Consider the following 18,819-nt stretch of genomic DNA (forward strand, 5'->3'; position numbering starts at 1 on the left):
TAGTTTAAACAATTAGAATCAAAAATAAAATATAAGTAATTCATCATAAGCAAAAAAAAATTTAATCTAATTGAAAACAAGGCATGAATTCACTTTTGATTCTCTAATTTTGAAAATATGAAATTATGGAAGATAAAAAAAAATATGCAATTAGATTAAGATAGCACATTTATTTCGACATAGTTAAAACGCAAGTAATTAAATATATTTTTACTTAGAATTCTTCTTGTTGAATGATCGTAATATTTTAAAATTCTGCTACGCGATCAACACATCAGCGATTATTGGTTTCACATTGTAGTTTTCATATTATCTAGCAACCAAATTCTTCATTCTCGTCAAACACATTGCTATAATAAAATATTATGCAATTCATAATTGACCACCCAAATTGTCAATATACATTCTTTTTAAATTTCTGAATGATAAAAATGTGTTAATAGCTAACCATTCAATTACGTGTTATGATGTCGGAGACATGATCTACTAAAATTAAAAATAGAAGCCAGTTTTTTTTTAACAGGGATATTGTTAATGGAAAAATTGATTAATTTCTTAAAGTATTTGAATTTATTTTAAGGGTTGATTTTTCTATAACAAGAGTTTTTTTCATCCACTTCAATTGCGAAGTTATTGTAATTTGGACAACGGAAATCACTATGTATGTTTGAATTAATTATGTGAAAATGGATATATTTTTAATTGATCATTGTTATATTATTACTGTTATTATTAAATATGACATTAAACAAAAAAAATATTTAGTGTAAGTCAACAAATTCAAGTCAATACTAACAAATCATATTAATATTAGAATTGGATTACACGCGTATGAAACTTTAAAATTATAGAGGCTAAATTCTTATTATTAGTTTTTCAAGACCAACTCTAAGTTGTCGCTAATTTAATATTAATTCATAAATTAGTTTTTTAATTAAACTAGTTTAGTGTTGACTAAGTCAAGGTTAATGTACTTTTTAAAAAATATTTAACTTAGTGTCAATTTAATCAAATGTTAAATAAAGTCTACTTTTAATACCAGTGCAAAAACAGCGTATCACGTCACGCGTTCAACGTCCAACCACTAAATAACCAACGGTAAAAATGATCGGTGACATTTTTTGTAAATAAATGCAATTATTAGACGTCGTTTAGAATTGTAATTCGACGTCAATTTGTTATATTGGATAAATTTTGCGAAAATGTTTAGCGCGAAGGTGAAAATGTATTTACGTATGACGTCGAATTCCCTAGAATTAGACGTCAAAAAGACAAAAAACATTGAATACCCCAACGTTAAACATTAAAAGGTTAGTGAATTCAATAAAAATTTGAGCGGCAGATTGAAAATTCATTCACTTTATCTTAGCGCGTGAGATACCCTTTTCTCTGCTCAAACTTTTCTCGAACGAAGTTTGAAGACCATCACGTGTAATATTTCTTTCATTTGTTACAAATGCATGTTAATTAACTACTTTGTTACAAATGCATGTTAATTAACTACTTTATGTATGATTTTTGTTTGTTTTGACCGATTATTTTTGTGTTCTTGTCCTTCATAGGCGTATTCTGTTTTCTCTCTCACTGGTGGCAATACTTTATTTCGACGAACTCCCTTTTGAAGGTTAGTTTTCGTTTTCGTTTTGAAAAACTTATTTGTTGAACTTGTTTTTTTTTTTTTAACTTGTTTGTTGTTTTTGTTTGGTTGAACCTATTTGTTGTTGTTGTTTGATTGAACTTGTTTGTGTTTGTTATTGTTTGTTATTATTGTTTGTTATTGATACTACAATACATGTTCATAGTTCATATACTTTATAAAATATAAAAAACTGAAATTTGTTGTTTTGTTGCTTTTCAGGTCTCGTAAAGTTGTGAAAAAAGTATCACAGTTAATTAAAAAAAACAAAAAAAATTATTAACGTCAAATATTGACAAAATTCGACGTTAATTTGATTAACGTCAAATTGTTCTATGTTCAATATCAATTTAACGTCTCCCGATATGACTTCGATCTTGAATTCGACGTGAAAGACCGAAAAACAACGACGTTATACGGTGTTTTGTACTAGTATTAGCTACTTTACATCAGATTGACTGACAATAATAATAATAATAACTTAAAATAAATCTCATATAATATCTTCGTTTTTAATAAATATAAATGAAAAAAATAGAAAATATACATTATAGTAAATTTAGGATATGAGTATATATAGGATATTAGTATATATGAAAGAACAAATGCGGACAAAGGAGATGAGTATGAACGAAAAATATAAAGAGAATAATTTAGATTAAGGAAATGAGGAAACAAAACGTAGATAAAGAATGAGGGTGGATGAAAAAGATATCAAAAATAATTTGAATGATGGATATGAGGACAAAAATGTAAATGAAGGGAATGAATGTAAGTGAAAGAGTTGTGTAAATGAAATATATAAGTATAAGGAGAATTGTGAATACAAGTGAAAATGAGCGTGGTGGAAATTTATATAGAAATTGAGAGAAGAACATAATATGTGAGAAGATTTGTCAACATTAAATTTAAACCTTTAATTAAAATAATCTACTATTCATATCGTTATCAAGAACGAACAAAATTTATAATATAACTTAGTATCATTAACTTAAAAAATTATAAATATTCACTAGTGCATGATTTTTTATGTCAAGTCTATTAGATATATTAGAACAATTATTTTGACATCATAGTTATGGGGATATAACAAATTTGTGCTTTCTATAACATAACGAAGACTTGAGATAGTAAATTTAACTTACTATTTTAGGTATACAAATATTCGTCATAGTAAGTCTAACTTAGAATGACATGTGTAGGCTTGACATAGTAAGCCGACTTACTATAACAAAGGTTAGGATACCTAACATAATAAGTCCAACTTATTATCACGTAACATAGTAAGTCCTCCTTCTCCCTGAAGGTAGCTACCCTTTCCTCTCCCCCTCCCCCACCGCCATACATGAATCACGTAATCCTCAAATTACTCGCTAAATACTTCCCATCCAAACTACTCAAAATAGACACATTATGTGCTTGAATCTCTTAGCTCTTGTAAAGTGACGTCACCCTCTTTGATCCATGAAATGCCACGTTCCAATTGTCATTGGTGGAAGCGCTGGACTGTTGATCGCCTTCTCCAACGAGGTGTCTATCCCATCATTGCCTATCAATCCCTATTATTGGCGGTTAAGTTTGTGACACTCTTGATACTCTTCAACTACTCCCCTCCTTTCTTCTTCACTTTGGAGCCACTCACATTGGAATCAACACTAGTCTCTTTTATGTCTCTGCATTAGCTCCTGAATGATGAGGGAGTGCCCCACCATCATCTCAAACTCCTAATCATTAAACGCTTCCCCGTGGAAACCTCTTTCAGATTCTTCCAATCATTTACCCATAAGAATGACTATAATAAACCCTAAGAAATTGAAGTGAGTTTGAGTATAACATTTTAGGGTTCAATAACTTTCCTCTACACGAGAATACAATCATGAAGGAAGACAACCACAATACAAGTTAGTTGGTGAGAAGCAAGATGAGAAAGGTAGCTTAAGTTTTAACTACTTGAGAGATAACACAAAGACGAAAGTGAAATGCTTGAAAGAAAATATAAGTAAGGATTGAAACATACTATGAACGGTATCAAATTAATAAATATTATAAACATATAGTATGACATATCACTTAATAACTGACGTAATAACATTTTTTTCTAATTACAATTATGTCACAACATCCACTTATTATGACAGATCTACTTGCACCAAACATAATAAATATAATCTTTATTAAAGAAATGTTACTAATAAACTTATTATGATAAGTAAACCTACACATGTTATAATAAATTTAACCTTTTATTACAAAATTGTTATCATACAACTTAATATAACAAATGTAAGTCATCATTTATTTGTATTTTTCTATTAGTGATTAAAAGTAAATAAGACAAGATATTTTGAAGTTTTGGGATACAATATTTATTGTTTTTCATTTTTTATACATTTTAGAAAATGTAAGACAATGTACTTCAAGATTGAAAATAATGGCCGACCGAATAAGAATTAAAAAAAAATGATAATGCTACCAAAGGAGTGTATCTATGCATGATTTTCAATACATACACAGTCAATATAATGCATTTATATGCTTTAGGATTCAATCTATGTGCATGAATATATTATATATGTTTTTTTATTTGTTTAACCAGTCAAAGCTTGATAAGTTTTTCTAAAAACATTGTTTAGTGCAGGCCATGTGATATGATTAATACAGCAAGCATATATAGATTACGAAGGTAGGAAGAAAACGTACACCTAAGGTTGTGTATGTTATCTACCAACCCTGAAACTTGCCTTCTAATTAATAAATTTAACGTAATTAGTTTTACAAAGATTTGAAAAATTCTTCGCGTTTTATAGCTAATAAATAAAGTAAAGATAATTATTTTATATTGTTGGTAACGAACAAGATTAGAAACTGACATTCAGACCCCCATAATTATTTTATATTGTTGGGTTTCCAACAAAATGAAAATCAAACAGCGAAGAGAGGAGAAAAAAATATTATGTTCAAGATCAGAAGAGGAAGATACAATCATTTATTAAATACCTGCGTGGAGTATTAAATAAGATATTATATACAACACTTAATTAAGTATAATACAAAAAAATCATTAAAACATTACACAATTTATTCTTTATGTATTATCGAATCCTGAACGAGATCTTTTGGATAGATAGTATAATTGGAGTGAACTTTAATTTGTGACATATACTCCTTTGAATGTTTTATGTTTAAGTCAGTAAAAAAAAATTGAATCTATATGAACGAACATGAAAAAAAGATGCATAAGAATTGGAGTGATTGAGTATTTTCTAAAAATTATTAAAATATTAGTTACTTTTGTAGAATTAACTTAAGTCATGAACCTATGTTGAGATATCAAATAATATTATTAAAATAATATTTATTTCAAAATAAATAATAGTAATAAAGTTATGATTGTTATGAATATCATTAAAATAATACTTATTTTATTATAAATAACAATCATAATAGTTATGATTATTGTGAATGTGAATACTTTTTTAATAAATATATTTTAAGATATTCCAAAATAAAAAGAATTAATAAACTTTGTTGGGCTACACCTCTTCAGTATATTTATTTAATTGGATAAATACAAAAAAGATATCATGTACAACACTTAATCATAATAGAAAAAATTATTAAAACATTACACAATCTATTGTTTAAGCATTAATAGATAACCTAGCCTAAAGTATTGTTAATCTAGACTATTTTTTTAATTTTATTTTATATTATCTTCTTAAACTTTTCTTCAGAGAACATGATTCAGATTTATCTTATCGATTCTCTACCTTGAGTGCAAACATGGAAATCTTCATCGTTGTTATTCAATTTCAAATGAAAAATTAATAAACTCCAAGTTATGTTGGAACGTAAGTCTTGGTATGAATTTTAGAAACACATGCAGAATTATTCTATAAAGCTATCTTTTTAATATTAACTTCCTCTTATCCAACAACATTTAATAAAAAAATATAATATGATATCAACATTTCAAAACTTTCTGATGAACATATTTTCAGTTTACCTTCTAGTAAAATTTTGGGTGTGTTGATATATTGTTTTTATTTAAATTTTTAATATATTTTAGCATTTTAATGGGATCATAATTTTATAATTGAAGCCATGCACTCCTGGGCCTTACTCATTGCAAGGTGGAGTGGGCTTGGTCCACCAAGAGCCCTTAATTTATTTTCCAAAAACATGAGACTGGGCCTTCCCATCTTCAGATGACCCATTTGTTAGTTCCACCACACTTTTTCCATTTGAGTTTTGCTTCTCAGCAACTTAATGAGTGTTTCATCCTACACCTCCAAGATATCATTCTGCACCTTCAAAAATTACATTTTAAACCTTCTAACATTTCATCCTTATCTTACACCTCTAACTTTTTAAAAAATTTCATTTTTAACTTTAAAAAATATCATTTTTAACTTTAAAAAATATCTTTTCATTTTCTTCTTTTTCTTATTAAAAACACTCTACACCACCTTAATAATAATTAAATTTAAAATTCAAAAATTATTTAATATAATTTTATATTTTAATAATTATTAAAATATGATTTATATTATAATATTAGTTATATTAAAAGTATAAAAATAAAATAATTAAAATAAAAATAATAACAATAAATAAAAATTATATTAAATAAAATATTTAATATATTTAAATATATTAAATTATATTAAAATACTAAAATAAATTAAATAATTATTAAAATTTAAATAAGAGACAAAATTTTAAAAATAATTATTTATTTAAAATCAAATAAAATTATATTAAATAAAATATTTAAATATATTTAAATTATATTAAAATATTAAATTAAATTAAATAATTATTAAAATTTAAATAAAAAATAAATTTCTAAAAATAATTGTTCATCGGATATGATATCCGTAACATTACTTATCGGATATCTATATCCGATTAACATATCTTTTCAAAATTTTGTTTTTTTTAAATTTTAATAATTATTGAATTTAATTTAATATTTTAATATAATTTAATATATTTAAATACATGATTATAAATATTTATTTTTATTATTATTAATTTTATTTTTATTATTTTATTTATAAGTTTTTAATACAATTATTATTATAATATAAATCATATTTTAATAATTATTAAAATATTAAATAATATTAAATAATATTTAAATTTTAAATTAAATTAAATTATTATTAAGGTAGTGAATAAAAAAGAAAAAAATGAAAAAATATTTATTAAAGTTGAAAATGAAAATTTTAAAAAAGTTGGAGGTATAGGATGAAATATTAGAAGGTTAAAAATGTAATTTTTAAAGTTGCAGATGATATCTTGAAGGTGTAGGATGAAATACTCCAACTTAATTTGTCTTCAGCTTCCTTCTTGTCCCGAGTATCAGAACAGCTTTTACCTGCTACACTCCAACAATTTCTTTCTGCACGCATTGAAATATTTGAAATGACCATTTTATCTTTCAGAAATATGACTTTTGATTTTCTTATTTTAAAAACTTTCTGGAATAAATTTTTTGGAATTTGTGGAACAATATTTCCAAAATAAATTTATGAAACAATATTAAATGCATGTACATCAAATATATTTTGGAAAGTGATTTCCAAAACACATGAAAACAAACGTGAGAGCAGATGACAAATTCATTCTCACATTTCCACTGCAACAATGTCGCACATGGAAACAAATACGGGCTAAGGGATAAGAATGACCTATGTTCCCAATATTCTTCTACACTGGTGTCATTAGAATTATCATACGTTATTCAATTTTTTTTACGGGTTCTACTACATATGAAGCAATTCATATAGGAGTATAATTTGGATTATTGTTATTTGCACAGCACTGTAATGTTGTGACAATGATTTGGTATTGGTTTTTTTGTTATTGTAGTACAACGTTATTTTTTTTCTCATGACAATAAATATATATATATATATATATATATATATATATATATATATATATATATATATATATATATATATATATATATATGTGGGATATATATTATAAGATTCATTATCTTATTGTACCACTTTTTAAGTTCTATTATCATACACGTATTGATTTATTGTCATTTTCCTAAAATGACGAGGCATTGCATTCTAAGGATAGCTTGACTTAAATAAATATCATGAAGTATTTAAATTAAAAAAAACGTTTTATTTATTATAACTTCAACAATACATTTAAAAGAATTACAACTTCATAAAAAAATAGCCAAGAATAAAACAATCCTAGCAATTTCATATTTACAATATATAATTGTGAAAGAATTTTTAATAGTAATGAATTACATGGAAGAGTGAAGTTTGGTTTCTATTTTGAGAAAATCCTTGAACCACAGCGCAGAAAGCTTTGAGTATCTTTTCAAACCATTATTGTAGTCAACAAAGTTCATTCCAAATCGCATGATGTAACCCGATTCCCATTCAAAATTATCCAAAAGAGACCAAGCAAAATACCCTTTCACATTTACACCATTCCTGTAATATCCAAAGAAAACACTTAGAAAAATTGAAATTGCGTGCAAACAAATTAAATAACCTCTTTAAATAAGTCAACAAAAATGTTACTTACTTAATTGCATCAAGAAGATAATAGAAATGACGATAATGATAGTCAATTCTATAAATATCCAAGAGAGATTCTTCAAGCGATAATGATGGATCATCATATTCATTTACACCTACATAAAAATGTAAACCATGTCACTAATTTTTAAAATGTATACATAATAAAATCCCATAGAGACAACTGAATAATAAATTTTATTATTATTTTTACCATGTTCTCGTGATATTGTTTATAACTTGTTTTTAACAACATTCAAATGGAAATAAATGTGAGAATAAAAGTTATTTACCATTTTCAGTAATATAAATTAAAGGATTGTTGTATTTCTCTTTAGTATATAGTAAAACTTCACGAAATCCTTTTGGATAGACGTACAGCCAATCTGAACCAACCTGCATAATTAAGAAGCATAAATATCATCATTATTAATAAAAACATTCTAAAATTTAAAGCATTTGCAATTTGGTCACAAGAACATTACATTTTCACCGATGAGTTTTCCGTCCCGCAAAACTGCAATGACAAAAACATAAAACATGTAATTAGCTATTGATGGAAATTTTCATATATATATATATATATATATATATATATATATATATATATATATATATATATATATATATATATAAGTTAATAAAGAAGCCTTTTACCTGAATAATTTACGAGGGGATCTGTCATATAACTGCCTCTGACATTTCTTAATTCTGGTGCATCAGAGACAAAATTGGCAGTGTAGTAATTTATGCCAAGAAAATCAAATGAATTAATAAGCAATTTGGATTGCTCCTTTGTAAACTTTGGTAATCGTGATTTCACCAAGGAACGCATGCTTTCTGGATAATCTCCTCTTGTAAGTGGATCCATAAACCTGTAATAAATAAAGCATTACATGAATTATACATAGTGATTTTTCTTTCTTATAGATAATAGTATAAGAATGTTTTAGCACGCCATTTTAATTAATTAAGTAATGTTTAAGTTTAAGTTGAGCATGAACATATTGATGGAAGTACTTACCATCCAAACAAAAATTCCATAGCTCGTTCAGCGGCCTTTCGATCTAGTTTGCTATCTGAGAGTGGTTCGTACCAAGTAGAATACAGTGTTATGCCTATTACACCATTCTGAAATCTCTGCATCCATAGTTTTTTCATTTAATATATTAAAAAACATGTTACACTGTAACAAACATAGGAAGTACGAGGTTGAAATTTAATAAGAGCTTACCTGATACTTAGTCTTGTAGACATTAACAGCAGCTGCATGAGCAAGAAGTTGGTGATGTGTAGCCAAATAGGGTTCTGTTCCAGAATCACCACCATTGCATTTAGGACTCCACCAAGATGAACATCGACCAGGGGCCTTTGTCCCTAATGCATAACCCCTGTTGCTGTAAGTCCATGGCTCATTCAAAGTTATCCACTTTCTCACTCTATCACCGAATTCCCTGAAGCAAAGATCTGCATAGTCCTGGAAATCTTTCCTGTATTAAAATATATGTGATTTTTTAGAAAGCTTCCCAAAACATTTTAGCAAATTCAAGTGAAAATGTTAATTAAATTGCAAAACTTACACAATGCGAGGACTTAAGAAGCCACCGTATTCATCTTCTAAAGATTGAGGAAGATCCCAATGAAAAAGAGTTACAAATGGTTCCAAACCTGAAATTATTTTAGTATACACGATGATTAGTATTAATGTGTTATTATCATCAATAACACAAGAAGTTGCTATATGTAAAGCATAATAAAAAAATCCATAATAGAGTTTTTATTCTGACCTTTTGCCAGTAGCTCATTGATAAGGTTATTGTAATAGTCAATTCCTTCTTGGTTTATACCTCCACTCAGCTTTCCATCTGTGAATATATATGCAGTTCATGTATATAAATAAATCACTGTAATGAAACACCCAATCCAAATTAGTCATTGATCTATATTTGACTTACTCGGAAGAATTCTTGACCAAGATATGGAAAATCTGTAAGCATCCAAATTCATGTCCTTCATAATCTGAACATCTTCCTGAAATATAAGATGTAACAAAACATGTTTATTTCAAAACGATGGAAAACAAAATAAAACAACAATTCTTTAAATTTTTTTTAATGTTTAAAAAAGCAATGATCGTGATAAGAAATGAAATTTAAAAAAGCGACACTTTATTTTATATTCTATGATGTAAATATCTGATAAGCTTTCAGCGCTACTTTTCATTAGTGATGACTGTTGATAAATCACATCAAAAGAAACAAAAACTTTGAATCGGCAATATATACCTTGTAGCGATGATACGAATCAACTGCAACATCTCCATTGCTTCTGTCCTCTATCTTTTCTGCATGTTAATTTCCATATATAAAAACTTGTATAAATTTTGGGAAAGATCTCCGGTGCAACAATAAGAAAATCACACATATATAAATACTTACCAGGATATTTGTGAGTGAAGGTATCCCAAATGCTTGGTCCTCTACCACCCTCATTGGCTGCACCTTCATACTGCATACATACATAATCATGTGAACCGAAAACCATAATATAAAGCTGATAGAAAGAACTAAAACATTTTAACTTGTATCATGGAACATTGATAAAACATAATCATTTTGTTGTATTAGTGTACCTGGTACGCTGAGGATGCTGTACCAAAGATGAAGCCTGTTGGGAAACTGTTTCGATTCAACAAATCTATTTGTGGAGTAAGGGCTACGCTTTCTGTGACAGTAATCAATGAAGAAAGTAGAGCAATGAGAGGTAGCACTACGTATTCTTTGTATGCCATTTTTGGTTATTTGTATCTAATTTTTCTCACCAAATGCGTTCCTTTTATAGAAGAAAACCTTTATCTACTGTCATATCCTTTCTAAAAATATCTAAATATGTCTTGCTATTTCCATCCTAAAAGAATATTAAATCAGACAGCGATGTTTTTTTAAGGGTATAATATATATGGTCGTGGTCATTGGTCAGAAAAGATTACCAACTCGGCAAGGATTTTGATCAACTTTACTATCACACGTAAACTAACATGATAATCGTGAGCACGGTCGGAAACACGTATATCATTATCATCACACTTAGTAAAGAATAAGATAATTAGCGTTGTACCATTAGCTCTTTTTGCATCATATTACATATGTATTTTCGTTAAAAAAGTAACGTTTTGTTTAAATTACACATTCACTCAAGTTTGTATATATATATATATATATAATCAATTATATATAATGACAGCAAAGTAGTTTTTTTTTTCTAAAATTTTATTAGGATTATATATTTAGATTAAACTCAAAACCGTTGTTAAAGTAATTATACCAAATTGGCTAAATATAGTATATTATCTTCTAAGAACTTTTGAAAGCTGTGAGTGAAAAATTTAACGGAGAAAGTGTCGTGGTCAACAAATTCGTCTTACGTAAAACTTTGGCTGTTTTCTGTAACATGCTATTTGCTGCAACTTTTAACATACTTAGTCCTCGCCCTCCAAAGCTAGACTTTTATTAGGAAGTTTTCATTCAGAAACTATTAAACTATATTAAAATCAAATTCATTATATTTTAAGGAGTAGATGCACAAGTAACTTATTAATTTTATAAACAAATAACCATTTTGCTACTAATAATTGAATTCATTTTAATGAATAACACCTTTTTATAATAATGATTTAAACTCGTTATTTCTAATAATATATTATTTTATTATAATGAATATAATGAATTCATTTTAAATATTTTTTTTATAAAAAATTCACTCAATATGTCAAAACTAATTTTTGTAAAAAAATTATAAAAAATGTTAAGATAATTTATAAAGAATTTTGAAAGAAAAATATAAAAAAAGTGGTAAAACAAAGCTGTTTCAAAATTTTGAACATATAATATTAGTGATTTCTTTTCAGTATTAATTATCTGTAGAATATTATGATACTTTTCAAATTTGTTAAAAAACATAGTCCGTATTTAAAATAAATTGTGTACTGCTATTTTTTTTCACATGATAAGATTAGTACTAGAATTGAAAATACGTTGAAGAGCCTGAAAATTTCTAAGGTTTGACCTAACCCAACTTGTGTTCCAAAATTGTGGTTAGATTATTTTCTGAAAGGTCTGTCAAGTAAAAATATAAGACCTAAGGTCTAAATACAACTAACCAACACAGTAAAAGATAAATAACAATCCAATTTATATTATTTTCAATTACGAAAAAATGTTAAACTATTAGTGAAAAACAAAACGGTTGATAAAACAGATTTTATTAACAAATTTTATATATGAATTATAAAATGTTAATTATGGATTGACATTTTTGTTGATAATAGAATCGATAATATTCATTGGTAAACTAAAATTTATATTATTATAATATCCTTTGGTAATGAATTTGTTATATTTAATATTAAGAGATATTTTTTCAAAAAAAATCATTGGTAAAATTGACATTAAAGCTGTCGTTTTGAGTTTTAATTATATCGTGATAAAATTTGTTAATAAATTTATGTGTAATTGAATTTTTTTAAAATTGATTGATAATGAATTTTTTCTAAATTTTTGAATAAATATGTTCGTAATTAATGATAATTTTTTTAATAATTCAATTTTTCACTATATTAATAATTACTTTTTTTTTTAATTTGTCGATAAATTCGTTGATAAATATAATATTAAAATGGATGGAAACATAATCTATTTAAATTTATCATTGTTTTTTTCATTTTACCATTTTTTTAAACTTAATCATTTTATTATTAAAATAAACAAAAACTATATATAATATAAAATTACAAAAATTATTGTATTTATGCTTATAATATTAACAATAATAATTTTATTATAGATGTAGGATTGATTCGAAAATTGATTCTCTACTTATTTTATTCAATTTAGAATCCATTCCTCTTAATTAGAATAGATTATTCTCCTCCTCAACAGTCTTTCCTTACAAAATTGCATTTCTCCACGTCATATTAATTGATTCTCTCTTTGCTCAGAATCGTTAATCACAAAGGGTAATTGAGTCAATAATGTCCTGTCTTTCCCTTTTAATCCACTCAACTACCAAATCTTATCTCTCAAACCCTTATTCCTCGTACACGAACGAGGATTAGCAGAAATAAAAACATAGGTCAGTCAGTCACCATACGCGTATAAGCAAACAATGTATAAAATACCTCTACTAATGATAAATACTGGTTGACCATTCATTATCTTGATTAGGAATTTGGTCGTACCTTTATCCATTTTCGTGACTGTTTGTTCAATCGTTATCCGTAGGATATGTTTGATTAAGAATGGGGTCCAATATTCACTTTTCCTGGATTTCATAAGACTTCCACTGACGAAAATTGTTGCTCTAGAAGCATAAACCCTGAACAAAAAAAAGAATAAACTTTTATGTAAAATTTAATTAGGGTTAAATATGTTTTTAGTCCCTAAACTATCACGCGATTTTGATTTTCGTTCCTCTTCGAAAGGTTTGTTCATTTTAATCTCTTAGTTTGGAAACTCTTATTTTTAATCCTTAAAAAGCAACAGCGTTAAGTTTTCTGTGAGGTGGCAAACGGCGAGCCACGTGTGATGCCACCTTCACTGATTACTTTTAATTGACGTGACAGTAAAGGTCTGGTAGTGCCGACCACTTGGTCTGGTGGTCGGTCGGCCTGGTGGATGGTCGGCCACTCGGTCTGGTGGTCGATCGACCTGGTGGGTGGTCGGTCGTCTGGTGGATGGTCGGTTTGGTGGTCGGCCTGGTGTTCGGCTTGGTATGTGGTCGGCCTGGTGTTCGGCTTGGTATGTGGTCGGCCTGGTGGTGTCATCAGACCGCACGGTATTCAGAAACGAAGTCAAGCTGTATAAAGCAAGCTGCATAAAAATGAAGTCAATAAAGCACAAACACTCACATTCGTTCAGGCACCACCAGACCGACCATCAGGCCGGCCGACCACCAGATCTTTACTGCCACGTCAATTAAAAGTGGTCAGGGAAGGTGGCATCACACATGGCTCGTTGTTTGCCACCTCACAACGTCGTTGGTTTTTAAGGACTAAACATAAGAGATTCAAAATTAAGAGGACTAAAATGAACAAATTTTTCGAAGAGAGACAAAAACCAAAATCGCGTGATAATTTAGAAAATAAAAACATATTTAACCCATTTAATTATAATACAACTATATAAATAAATTTATATTAAAAAGTATGGATTTTAAAATTTTTTATTATTCAATAAAATTAAATATATATCTTTCATAAACGGTGTGATCTTGATGAAATAAAATACTATAAACACGAGAAAAAATTGCTCAAAGAATTGTTAAAGGAAAAATCCCTATGACTGAATCTTCTCCTCTTTTGAACAAGTAATAGTATATTATCTGCTAGAATGGGTGGGAAGTTTTTCTATTTTTGGTGAGTGTTTGTTAACATTTTTGGGTTCAGCAAAACTGAGGAACGAACACGTTTGCTTGAATTATTTGTAGAATTTATCACAGTTGAAAAAATTGTATTGACTCATAGTTTGCAAAAAGCACACCAGCAGGCCTTCCTTAATCGTTTATCCACCCACGCTATGTATACGTGTGAAATCGTCGTTAAAATTGAATACTTATCATATAAATTCCTTTTTCAATTGGTAAAATTACCTCCTACATGCAAATTTGGTTCAAACATTCCACCTTTTTGTTCTTATCTCCTTTCTCTTATTCATTGTTGTTCTTGTGACACTCAATAATTTCATGAGTTAGGAATCCAGATTAAGTATAATTTAAATATTTTTTTCTTCTTTTATAACAAATTTACATATTCTACGTGTATGATTGACTTTATCGATATTACTTAACGTACTTGAGATTAGAGTTGTCAAAACGGGTCACCTGGTTCGATCCGGTTCGACTCACCACGGGTTGGTCACTTAGTGAGTCAATCCAACCCGACTCATTTATTAACCAGCCAGAAAAATTTAAACCTGGTCTGATCCACCATGGGTTGGTGGGTAAACGGGTTGGCTCACTGGCTCATTTAATTACAATTTTTTTTAAATAAAAAAATTACAAACTTTCTATAATTCAAATCTAAACAAATTTCAGTCCCAAATTTCACTTCCAACATGGGTGTTTAATTAATTTTGAAAATAAGAAACTTAAATGATTTTTTCAAGCAAAAACAAAATAATAAATATTTTTTCATAAAATTAAAATTAAATTTTAATAAAATAAAATTAGGTAGGTGGGTTGGTGGGCCAACCCGGTCCACCACAGGTTCAACCCGCATGAGCCGGGTTTAAATGAGCCGAGTTGAAATCTAACCCGATTAAAAAAAATATAATTTTTTCAAACCCAACCCGGCTCAAACCCGTGGTGGGCCGAATTGACCTGCGGGTTGTGACCCATTTTGACAGCTCTACTTGAGATGGTAACACTTACAACTATCTTTTTAGATTTTTTTTGTCTTTTTTTCACACCTTTAAATAACCTCAAAAAAATATATATGTAGTTTAATCATGATTATACTTGAGATGGTATATTACAAATAATCTTGCAATTTTTATTGAAATATTATTAAATATTATAAAAATTTGATACTTTATCAGATTTTGTTCTAAAACATGAATAAAATAAAATAACCAACTCCTCTATATAACATATGGCTTATGTCTCTTATATTTTCAAAACTCCTAAAAATTTCAATACTATCAATCTGAGGTGAGCTAACCGGAATATTGATATCACTTTCGCATAATGACAACAACTTATTGCAACTTATTACAAAAAAGGATAGTTTTTATGGTTAAAATAACATTTCTTGAATTATTGACCGAGGAGTCGTACCTCATGTGATAGGTTGATAATATTACAAATATAACCATGGAATTGTCGGCTGATGGGAAAGATGTCACCATTAAGAAGGAGGACAATGGGATTTTAGATGGTAGTTTGCAATTTGATATTGTTCTTTTTTGTCTCAATTAACTTGCAACTTAATATCTGAGTATTATCCGAACTTGTTTCTGTTTTGTTCAAAATTCCAAACATTGACATGGTATAAGTATGGATATGGATAATATCCTATTTTTTAAATTGGGTATGAAAACCAGAATAGGTATCTACATATATTCCCCATCCTTCTTGTAGAAAATAGTAGACCAAGTTTATGTATCAAGAGGGGTGAATTGGTTTTGCTTTATAAAAATTGTTCTTTTAAAATTATTTTCAAAATCTTTGAATCTTTCTTAAAATACAAGCAAATAAAGAATGTAAGGAAATGTAAAAGTGAAAGGATAAAAAGATCAACACCACAATTTATATTGGTTCGGCCTCAACTGCCTACATTCAATCTTCTTTCAATCAACCTGAGATTGAAAGGATTCCACTATATAGATTGAATTCTACAATAAGAAATACAAAGTCACCCTCCCAATGTAGTCTCCTCTCTAATTCCAAATCTACTATAATATACTCCTTGAAAGAATAATTATTTTTCTATAAACCCCTTTGAGATACACTCAAAGTAACTAGAACTTCACAAGTTCTCTTCCTAGTCTCGGCAACCGGGAACCAAAATCATAAATGATTGCAAACGATTTTGATCTTCCAGTAGAACACCTCACAGTGCAAATTGATCAGACTTTGAAAGTACAACAACTCTTCAAGAATCCTTGATTTGATTTCTTTCCAAATGAAATTCTTCTTAATTATTGGAGAATAAACGTTCTTGCAATTAAGAACTCGACAAACTTTATCAGATATATGAAAGTTATGATTCAAAAAGTTGTTTAATGCATAGAGTTATGCGTCTATTTATAGATATAACAATACTCACACATTAATTGATTACGTTATTAATGTAATCGGTTAAGCAATTAATACTTCCTTAACAAAATTACATTTTACACATTTAACAGATTAAGCGTTGCATGTAATCGATTATGTAATTAATGCAAGTCATAACATTTAAAAATATGACCGTTATGGTAGTTATGATCAAAAAACAAGTTTTCAATGCACACATATATTAACCTATTAAGAAAATAGTGTAATCGGTTAAGTACCATACTTAAGCAAATTTGAAAACTTTTTCATTCAAAAATTATCAATGCACTCAGTAATCAAGTATAAGCAAAGACACGAGTTTTAATTGATTATCCACGTAATCGGTTAAAACTAGCAGTTTGCCACAATTAATCATGTACCGATATGAGATAAATTGAAACATATTTTATAAACTGTGTAAACAATTTATTCATCCAGATATACAAGATGCAAAGAGTTTTATCATTCAAAATCAATGAATATGCATATCACAAATATAATCACAATGAATATGCATAACATATAGTTCAAGCAGAATCAAATATATATGAACAATTGTTTTGTTTAATGTCTACAATGAACTATTAAAACATTTAGGTTATTGTCATCATAAAAAACACATGAAATATATGGGTTTAGCTTTTACGTAGCTCCTCTATCAACACTTCTCATAATCATCTCAATGCTCGTCTTTATCCCATCTTATTCTAAATTACTAAAAACAAATTTAATATATATATATATATATATATATATATATATATATATATATTTCATCATTTATTCTAATTGTGTGGTTTATATCACAAAATTCACTCATATCCAAATACTCTCTCTTATCACATATTACTTTTTTTTTCTTTGTACGGTTATGTTTAAATGGTATATTAGCAATTTCAATAAATTAAATAATTTTTAGATCTCAAATTTGATTATTTTCACTCATTTTTATTATTTTTCATATAAAAATATTTGATTTTCAATTTTAAGTGTTTAATCACATTGCTAGGTAATACAAAAAAATTATCTTTTTAATTTTCTTTAATACTTAACTTTTGTTTTATTTGGAGAACTTTTCTCGTTAAAATAATTTTCACTATCTCTCAATGTTTTGACTACTTTAATATCTGAAAAGCTTTCGTATGTCTCCAAGCTACTTTCCATCCTATCATATATATAATTATACATTTTTTTTCTTTTTGTTATTTCATTTTTTAGTTGTGTTTAATATTTTTATTTCTTATTTATTTTTATCACCTAGATACTATCTTTAGAATTTTTTTATAAATTATTTTACTTTTAACTCTTCCCACAAGTATAATTTTATCAATATAATTGTCTAAAGATGTTCTTGTTATAATATAATAATTTAATTTCATATTCATGGATATAGTTTGTCATAATCCAATATAAATTTAAGTTTAAAAGATAAAAAATCTACGTTTAAATTCAAATTATTATTAGTTTAATTTTTTTTTGTGTACAATTTCGTTTAAGTGATGTTTACCTTTATTATTGTATAAAAAAGATATATTTAGAAAAAGAAAGTAAAGAAACATTTGAAATAATCTTCAATAGTTGTTTCCTTTTTATAACTTTTTAAAATATTTTTTAACTCAACTTTATTTCATTAACATTTGTAAAATTAATAGATGTTTTGATTGTTATGAAGTTTTATGTATTTGTAATTATGTAATATTTTATATAATTTTTTCACTTTTATGCAATTATTATCTAATACTCTAATTAGAAATTTATACCATTATACTCTCTTTTTGTAATTATTTAACATTGAGGAGAAGAGAATATATT

General features: G+C 27.3%; 1 protein-coding gene across 1 annotated transcript; it reads right to left on the reverse strand.

The window, feature by feature from the left end:
• Positions 1-7,765: 7,765 nt before the first annotated feature.
• Positions 7,766-11,064, reverse strand: LOC108340406 (beta-glucosidase 12). The gene is made up of 13 exons (XM_017577773.2): positions 10,829-11,064; positions 10,635-10,704; positions 10,482-10,540; positions 10,152-10,227; positions 9,984-10,061; positions 9,777-9,864; positions 9,431-9,686; positions 9,221-9,336; positions 8,854-9,071; positions 8,682-8,713; positions 8,490-8,592; positions 8,204-8,312; positions 7,766-8,109 (listed from the first exon to the last, which is right to left on the reverse strand). The coding sequence occupies exons 1-13, from the start codon at positions 10,985-10,987 to the stop codon at positions 7,917-7,919; spliced, it is 1,557 nt and encodes a 518-aa protein (XP_017433262.1). The 5' UTR covers positions 10,988-11,064; the 3' UTR covers positions 7,766-7,916.
• Between the last annotated feature and the right edge of the window lie 7,755 nt (positions 11,065-18,819).

Source organism: Vigna angularis, chromosome 5 (assembly GCF_016808095.1).
Source record: "Vigna angularis cultivar LongXiaoDou No.4 chromosome 5, ASM1680809v1, whole genome shotgun sequence".
NCBI lineage: Eukaryota > Viridiplantae > Streptophyta > Magnoliopsida > Fabales > Fabaceae > Vigna > Vigna angularis.

Bases quoted from the DNA above. Each gene is read 5' to 3' on its own strand.
- LOC108340406 (XM_017577773.2), bottom strand. From the start codon at position 10,987: ATGGCATACAAAGAATACGTAGTGCTACCTCTCATTGCTCTACTTTCT. The intron at 9,865-9,983 runs GTCAGAATAAAA...AAATAATTTCAG, and splicing joins CAATGAGCTACTGGCAAAAG to GTTTGGAACCATTTGTAACT. The intron at 8,714-8,853 runs GTAAAAGGCTTC...TTGTCATTGCAG, and splicing joins TCCCCTCGTAAATTATTCAG to TTTTGCGGGACGGAAAACTC.